Here is a 7,965-nt window from a genome sequence, read left to right on the forward strand (position 1 = left end):
GCAAAATATTAACTTCCCCATCCAATCCATCTACTTGTATAAATATTTCAGTTTTCCATTGTCTTGTTCAGAAAATGAAGCAGCATTTGTGTGTGATCGTTTTCCTCCTTCACCTGCAACAAAAATGGCTTCTTGCAAATGCAGACACGTTCATAAGAAGCAGAGGAGTCCATTTCATGCTCAACGGCGCCCCTTTCTACGCCAACGGCTTCAACGCCTACTGGCTCATGTACCAAGCCTCCGACCCTTCTCAGCGCCCCAAAGTCTCCACCGCCTTCCGCCAGGCCGCCTCCCACGGCCTCACCGTCGCAAGAACCTGGGCCTTCAGCGACGGCGGCTACCGCCCCCTGCAGCCGTATCCCGGCTCCTACAATGAGCAAATGTTCAAGGTCTCTCTCCTCTCTCAAAAAAGAAAAGTGTTGTGTGTGTTTTGTGTTGGCATTGCGACCGGTGGTTACTGTCTGAGGCCAAAGGTCTTAGGTTTGAGTCAGTCTCTTTAAATTTATGGTTGTTGATTTTTTTTATTGTTTTTGAAGGGACTGGATTTTGTAGTGGCAGAAGCAAGGAGATATGGGATTAGGCTGATATTGAGTTTGGCCAATAATTATGAGAGTTTTGGTGGGAAGAAGCAGTATGTGAATTGGGGTAGAAGCAGAGGACAGTATCTCACTTCTGATGATGATTTCTTCACAAACTCTATGGTTAAAGGCTTCTACAAGAATCATATTAGGGTATAAGTATAACACACTCATTCCTTCTTGTTTCTAGGAAACTCAAATCAAGATTTTATCATGATTTGTGTGTGTTTTTGTTTTGCAGAGTGTGCTTAACAGATACAATACATTCACTGGAGTGATCTACAAAAATGACCCAACAATCATGGCTTGGGAACTCATGAATGAGCCCAGATGCACCTCTGATCCCTCAGGCAGAGCTATTCAGGCATGGATAATGGAGATGGCTTCTTATGTGAAGTCCATAGACAGAAACCATTTGGTCGAAGCCGGCTTGGAAGGCTTCTACGGCCCGTCATCGCCTCAGAGAAGCAGATTGAATCCAGTCTCCAACATCGGGACAGACTTCATTGCAAACAACATGGTTCCCGCGGTTGATTTTGCAACCGTGCATTCCTATCCCGATCAATGGTACGGTAGTAGTACTAATCGAACCTCGCTTGGAATTAAGATGTATCGAATACGCAGAGTTTGTGACATTTTGTTGTTTTGTGTGAGTAAAGGCTATCAAACACAAATGATCAGAATCAGGTGTCTTTCATGAGCAAATGGCTTGACACACACATTCAAGATGCTGAGCGCGTTCTGCGGAAGCCTATACTGATCGCGGAATTTGGGAAATCGTGGAGAGACAGAGGGTTCAGCCCGTACGAGAGGGACGCGCTGTTCAGCGCTGTGTATTTGAAGATCTACGAGTCAGCCAAGCGCGGTGGAGCTGCTGGTGGAGGACTGTTCTGGCAGCTGCTGGCCCCGGGCATGGACAACTTCGGAGATGGGTACGAGATCATCCTGAGCGACAAGAGGCAGAGCTCGACCGCAAACCTAATAGCACAGCAGGCTCATAAACTGTACCAGATCAGAAAGTGGTTTTGGAGGAGCATCAAAGGGAGACGCATCCACAACTGATTACAAGACTCTTTATCTCTTGTCTTGTCTCTCTTTCTTTGGGATGGATTATGGATGATGATGAGTGTTCATCCAGGAGGGTAGGTTAAGCAAGAAACAAGAGATGGATATATATTAGTATAAGATCTGGATGCAGCTGTAGAATTATATACTATGATGTTTGAGTGAGTTTAAGATGAATGTGTGACAATATCTAATAAGAGATGTATTAATGATGGGGGAACATTTAATTTTAGAATCATATTGTAGAATTTCAAAAAAAATTCCTACTCAATGATACTCCTCCGCGATATAAAGTCCCATTTACCATTTATAGATGTCCATGATTTAAACTCTCATTTACTCCCCCTTCCACAAAAATTAGGCTCATTTTACCATTTTGGGATATCCAAAAATATAGTCTTATTTTCAAAAATAGAAAGTTTCTATCTCATATTTTACCCATTTTTACTAATCTCTCATACTTTACCTATTTTTTTCTCTAATCTCAATTACTTTACCAATTTCTCAATTAAACACATATCGTCCACAGATGAGACTATTTTTTGTGGATATATGAATGGAGTATTATTTTTCATTTTAGGTAAGTGGACCCACCGTTCAACTAAATCATTACAAGCACAATCTATTATAAAATCAATAGTACTATATAAAAATGAAGCCCACATTCCATTAACTCATTTCCCATTTTTCTTTGTAAAGTCAAACAATTCCTTAAAACTTGTGTCGAATCAAAATGAGATTATAAATGGCGGACGGATTATTGAGTACTACCTATATAAACAAACTAACGACTTTATTGGAACTAAACTACAATATGAGGATACTAATTTTTGTCTTGGTTAGAGTATCTCTAGGGAGAGGGTAAATGGAGAGGTAAAGAGAAATAACTATTATATATATCTTTCCTTCATAAAATTTCATGCTAGTAAAAGGGGTATTTGAGAAGGTATTATATTTTTTTTTCATTTTGAGAAGATATAAAGGTAAAAAAATAGTTATTTTATTTGCTTTTCTAATTTACCTTCTTTTCTAGGAGTGAATTACTACCTTTTTAAAATATATAATAACTTTTTAGAAAATAAATGAGAAATATAATTTCGTAATATGCCTTTCCACTTTGAGATGCTCTTACTAAATTTCACTGTACTAATTTATTTACTCTTCAAGAAGCAAGAGTACATTTTGAATAGCAAAATGACATTTCTTTCCAAAATAGCAGGTACTCAGATACTATTAGCAAATTAATTATTTTGCTGTGTCTATTTTTAAACATGGTGTTACAGTTGAGGCCTCTTGTTACAAGAAGATTATATACGACAGCATGCTTAGCCTACGCTGATTCCACACAAATTAGTTTTCGGGAAGATGGGAGAGTCTTTGAAGCCATGGAAACGAACATGCTGCAGCTCAATTCCCAGCTGAAGGAACTCGTAAAAGCCGGCGACTTGAGAAGAGCCCGCCACATGTTTGATGGATTGCCTCACAGAGATGAGATATCTTGGACGACTATGATCTCGGGCTATGTGAATGCCTCAGATTCATCTCAAGCGTTGTCTCTGTTTTCTAAAATGTGGGTGGCCCCGAATACCCGAATGGACAACTTCGTTCTCAGCCTTGCTCTCAAGGCGTGTGGGCTGAATGTGAATGTGAATTTTGGGGAGATTTTGCACGGCTATTCGGTCAAAGCTGGTTTCTTGAACTCTGTTTTTGTAGGGAGCGCAGTTCTTGATATGTACATGAAAAATGGTAGAGTTTTGGAGGGTTGTAGAGTGTTTGATGAGATGCCGTTGAGAAATGTAGTGTCTTGGACCGCCATCATCACGGGGCTTGTTCGTGGTGGTTGTAGCTTGCAGGGGCTTTCCTATTTCACGGAGATGTGGAGGGATGGTGTCGAGCATGACACTTACACGTTTGCCATTGCATTGAAGGCCTGTGCTGATTTGCAGCTCTTGAAGCATGGGATGGAGATTCATGCTAGGACGATAAAGGATGGTGTGAATACGCCCTCGTATGTGGTTAATAGCCTTGCCTCAATGTATAACAAGTGTGGGAAACTAGCTTACGGTTTGCATCTGTTTGAGAACATGAGTGAACCTGATGTGGTTTCGTGGACGTCTGTGATAAATACGTATGTTCAGAGAGGGAATGATCATCAGGGAATCAAGGCTTTCGTGAGGATGAGAGAGTGTGGTGTGTCCCCTAATGAGTACACTTATGCTGCAGTGATTTCTAGCGTTGCAAATGTTGCACGAATTATTTGGGGACGACAGTTACACGCCCTTGTTCTGCAACGAGGTCTTGCAGATTCATTGTCAGTAGCGAATTCGCTCATGACAATGTATTCAAAATGTGGGCAGGCAAGTTCAGCTTCAGCAATATTTTGCGAAATGGGAAGAAGAGATGTGATTTCTTGGAGTACTATTATTGCAGGTCATGCACAAGGGGGTGATGGAGAGCAGGCCCTCGAGCTTCTGTCATGGATGAGGAGGGAAGGGCCGAAACCGACTGAATTCGCTGTTTCTAGTGTACTGAGTGCCTGTGGAAGTATGGCCATTCTTGAACAGGGTAGACAGCTTCATGCTTATGCTCTGACTGTTGGTTTGGATCAAACAGCACTTATACGAAGTGCTTTAATAAGTATGTATTCGAAATGTGGGAGCTTACAAGATGCAGAGAAGACTTTCTCGCTGTCACAGAATGACGATATAGTGTCATGGACAGCCATGATCAATGGCTATGCTGAACATGGGCGCAGCCGAGAAGCCATTGATCTGTTTGAGAAGCTTCGTCATTTTGGTATGAGGCCAGACCCTGTTACACTCATTGGCGTTCTTAGCGCTTGTAGCCATGTGGGACTTCTTGACCTCGGCTTTCACTACTTTGATTCACTGACGAAAGACTACAACATAGCTCCTTCAAAAGAGCACTACGGTTGCATGATCGACCTCCTATGCCGGGCTGGAAGACTGCAGGAAGCCGAGAATATGATCAGAAGCATGCCGGTGGAAAGGGATGATGTTGTTTGGTCAACTCTCCTTAGAGCCAGCAGAGAACACGGTGATGTTGAGCGTGCAAGGACTGCAGCAGAGCAGCTGCTCCAACGGGACCCAGATTGCGCAGGGACGCATATCACACTGGCTAATATCTATGCCTCAAGAGGTAAATGGAGCGAAGCTGCAGAGGTGAGGAAACTGATGAAATCAAAAGGTGTTATCAAGGAAACTGGCTGGTCTTGGATCAAAATCAAGGATCGGGTTTCTGCATTCGCTGCTGGTGACAAAAATAATCCACTGTATGAAGATATACACTGCATTTTGAAGTTGATAGCTTCAAAAGATGATCTCACACTACAAGAACTTGCTTCAATCCTATCTTTTACAGAGGTTAGTTAGCAAATGATTGAGGATTATTATGCAATGTCAAAGCAATGTGCTTATTTATTCTGGGCTGATGGAAATCTTGGACTCTTTCAAGAAACTATCTATGAGAAAGGTCAGCTTCTTTTGATCAAGAATGGAAACTGGCACCAGAAAGAGACATGCCATCAGTTCTTCCAACACCAAGCATCACGCCCAGGTCAGCATCGAGTCACAGAGCTTCGAAAAAACTTTAGCTTTAAGGAAGAATCGCGCTAGTTGGGGCTAAAAATCTCATGGATCAAAGCTCTGATCAAAGATTTCATGATTTATACAAAAGTTCTACTTGTTTGTTTTCTTCTTCTTCAAAGTTTCTCTCAATGCATTGAGAATAAAAGTTTAAAATTTTGTAGAAATAATAATTTTTCATTTATTATGAGCATCAAGTTCAACAATGATCCTATTGAGATAGTTCAGAGCTACAATAATAATGTTAAAGACATTCATCTGAATTTTCTATGTATCATTAAGCCAGGACTGGTAACTGTGAAAAACAAAAGAAACAACAAATACAAAGGCACCCAAACTGATCACAAGTTTTGCCCACAAGAAGGATGTGAACAAGTTGAGCACAAAACTATTCCATGACCAGAACCAGAGAAACCCGAACGTGAATCCAACGACTGCTCCCACGACCACTTGGCTAACTGTATGAAGACGCTGGGAGACCCGGAGCCATGCCTACAACAACAAGGTTTCAAAACTCAATAACAAGTTAATTCTATCAAAATTTAACTAGCAAGTCTGCGTGCAGCTGTTATATACTTACAAAATAAGAGCCGATTATAGCAAAAACACCGCTTAGTGTGACTGTAAAAGCATTGACTCCGAACATCTCCACCACTATAGAGAAGGATACACATCAGATATCCAATATGCGTAGTAAGACAAGGTTAATGAAGCAGATTTGGCAGCAGTCAACAATATAAATGATCATATGCCGTGCAGAGGAATGTGTGCTTAAAACTCGGATAATTTGCATCCTTATTTCACATAATTTCAACCATATTTGTTACAGCAAGAATGTCATGATACTTACATGAAACAGCGAGAAATGTGATGGTATAACCTATAGACTGCGCATGAGAAGAAGGCATCCCCGGGTCTGATCTTAGTCCAGAAACTGGCCTTTCATGGTTTAGTAAATGCTTAAGTACAACTGAGAGCGTAGCATTGATTGCAGACCCCATAGAAGCCCATAAAGCTAGTGCATCATGCCTCCAGAGAATGAATACAATAAGAATCGCCGAGATGAGCCACTTGCTCTGAATCAAGTTTACGAAGCCAATGAAATTAGTTAATTCTTAAAGACAGGAAAATGTTCATCAAGCCCAATCAATTTCAGGAAAATGGTTGTTTTCAACATGATTCATGTACATATGCATCATGAATCTGGCAATGCTCAAGAACAAAAATGACATGCTAATTAGTACTACTATATCATAGCTTTGCTTTGCACAGCCACATTTAATGCTTACCCATTAAAAATCATCTACCTTCCAGAGAAAATCATGTAACCAAATCAATGCCTCAAAACCCTTAGAAAATTTCAACTACATTAACTGCTATATGCCTATATCCACAAAATCTACAGCTCCTATTTCTTGAATAATCATAATCAGCATGAGCACATACCTACGCAGATAAGCATCAAGCAACAACATCAAATACATTTTCCAGAAAAAAGCACCGAGTTTCAAACTCTTCATCTACATATCATGCCTTATAACGACATAGCACATAAACTAACTACAATTATTACTCCAAATTCAGATGATAAACAAGAATTTGAGGGAGACACCAACCATATGATTGATAGTAGCTTCAATTCCACCATCTTCAAAAGTCAAAGACTCATTCACAAAGGCCTCCTGTTCAAAGGCAGGAACTCCATCATCGGTCGTACTCGCACGACCCCACCTTGAACCCCTCATTTTACAGAGATTTCTTCTCCTAATATCGCTACAAACAGGCTTTCTGCAGCTGAATTCCCCTGAAAAACCCAATCTTTTTGAGAAACTCGTGGTGGGGCCTCGAGAATTTCTCAATTCAGGAAAAGAGTAAGCAGAAGCTGAAATGGGCGTCAAAATCGCAGACATTCTGACCTTCTTTACTTTGATTTTGGTGGGGTTTCTTGCTAGAGCTCAGCACCAACAAATTTTGAAGTTATTCAAAATCAAGTAATTTTCCTTGATTTTATTTAAAAAAAGTTCAGTAATAAATGCAGTTAGGTAGAGGTTAATCAAAAGGTCAGATATGACGACTTTAATTTATACAGAATAAAGAAGAGAAATGACATTAGGAGGGAGTACTACCAAAAAGTAGAGCCGAACTTTTAATAAAATAATAAACGGACGAATGTAGCATCTCTGCACTAATTTTGAGCCTAATATGTGAGATTCGCCTAATTTATCCCCACATATTCCAACCCAATAATTTTTTGCAATATTTGCACAGCTCAATTATACATCTGAATATAAAAATAAATATTACTTAAATTGAACAAAAACTATATTTCCTCTCCTTTACTAACTTGCTTGGATATTTCGATTATGCTAGTTTCCATTAACCTTATAACATTAATTCTGAAAACTGGGAGTATTTTAATTCATAAAATTAATATCCTATTTTAGAATAAAATCTGATACACCGAATCACTTTTTTTTCAATCATTTTAGAAAGATATTAATATGGAGAAAGAATAAAATAAGAGAAAAATAGAAAGAAGTAACTCCATTAAAATGGAACGAAGAGAGTATATTTTTTTATATTTATTTATTTTTTTCTGTAAACTAGAGCTACTAGTCGTGTCACTCCACCCGTTGGATTCAATCTCAAATCTTCTAGCCAATTATCCTTACTCAAAAGTTTGAATGTTACATGTGCAATAAACCATCAAATTTCAA

General features: G+C 39.6%; 3 protein-coding genes across 5 annotated transcripts; 2 read left to right on the forward strand and 1 right to left on the reverse strand.

Moving 5' to 3' along the window:
- The first annotated feature begins 36 nt into the window (after window positions 1-36).
- LOC125211849 (mannan endo-1,4-beta-mannosidase 7) lies at window positions 37-1,953 on the forward strand. The gene is made up of 4 exons (XM_048111790.1): window positions 37-389; window positions 537-731; window positions 820-1,145; window positions 1,238-1,953. The coding sequence occupies exons 1-4, from the start codon at window positions 75-77 to the stop codon at window positions 1,638-1,640; spliced, it is 1,239 nt and encodes a 412-aa protein (XP_047967747.1). The 5' UTR covers window positions 37-74; the 3' UTR covers window positions 1,641-1,953.
- An 839-nt stretch (window positions 1,954-2,792) lies between these two features.
- Window positions 2,793-5,740, forward strand: LOC125217144 (putative pentatricopeptide repeat-containing protein At3g47840). 2 transcript variants are annotated; one of them, XM_048118979.1, is made up of 3 exons: window positions 2,793-2,862; window positions 2,927-5,026; window positions 5,118-5,740. In XM_048118979.1, the coding sequence occupies exons 2-3, from the start codon at window positions 3,029-3,031 to the stop codon at window positions 5,148-5,150; spliced, it is 2,031 nt and encodes a 676-aa protein (XP_047974936.1). In that variant the 5' UTR covers window positions 2,793-2,862; window positions 2,927-3,028; the 3' UTR covers window positions 5,151-5,740. The 2 variants fall into 2 exon arrangements, with proteins under 2 accessions (XP_047974936.1, XP_047974935.1); XM_048118978.1 differs by having other exon boundaries at window positions 2,850-5,026.
- Window positions 5,502-7,297, reverse strand: LOC125217146 (lipid phosphate phosphatase epsilon 2, chloroplastic-like). Of its 2 annotated transcripts, XM_048118981.1 has the most exons (5): window positions 7,165-7,297; window positions 6,865-7,052; window positions 6,099-6,324; window positions 5,829-5,902; window positions 5,502-5,740 (listed from the first exon to the last, which is right to left on the reverse strand). In XM_048118981.1, the coding sequence occupies exons 2-5, from the start codon at window positions 6,991-6,993 to the stop codon at window positions 5,516-5,518; spliced, it is 654 nt and encodes a 217-aa protein (XP_047974938.1). In that variant the 5' UTR covers window positions 6,994-7,052; window positions 7,165-7,297; the 3' UTR covers window positions 5,502-5,515. The 2 variants fall into 2 exon arrangements, with proteins under 2 accessions (XP_047974938.1, XP_047974937.1); XM_048118980.1 differs by having other exon boundaries at window positions 6,865-7,233.
- Between the last annotated feature and the right edge of the window lie 668 nt (window positions 7,298-7,965).

The sequence above is a fragment of the Salvia hispanica genome, chromosome 3 (assembly GCF_023119035.1).
Source record: "Salvia hispanica cultivar TCC Black 2014 chromosome 3, UniMelb_Shisp_WGS_1.0, whole genome shotgun sequence".
Lineage (NCBI taxonomy): Eukaryota > Viridiplantae > Streptophyta > Magnoliopsida > Lamiales > Lamiaceae > Salvia > Salvia hispanica.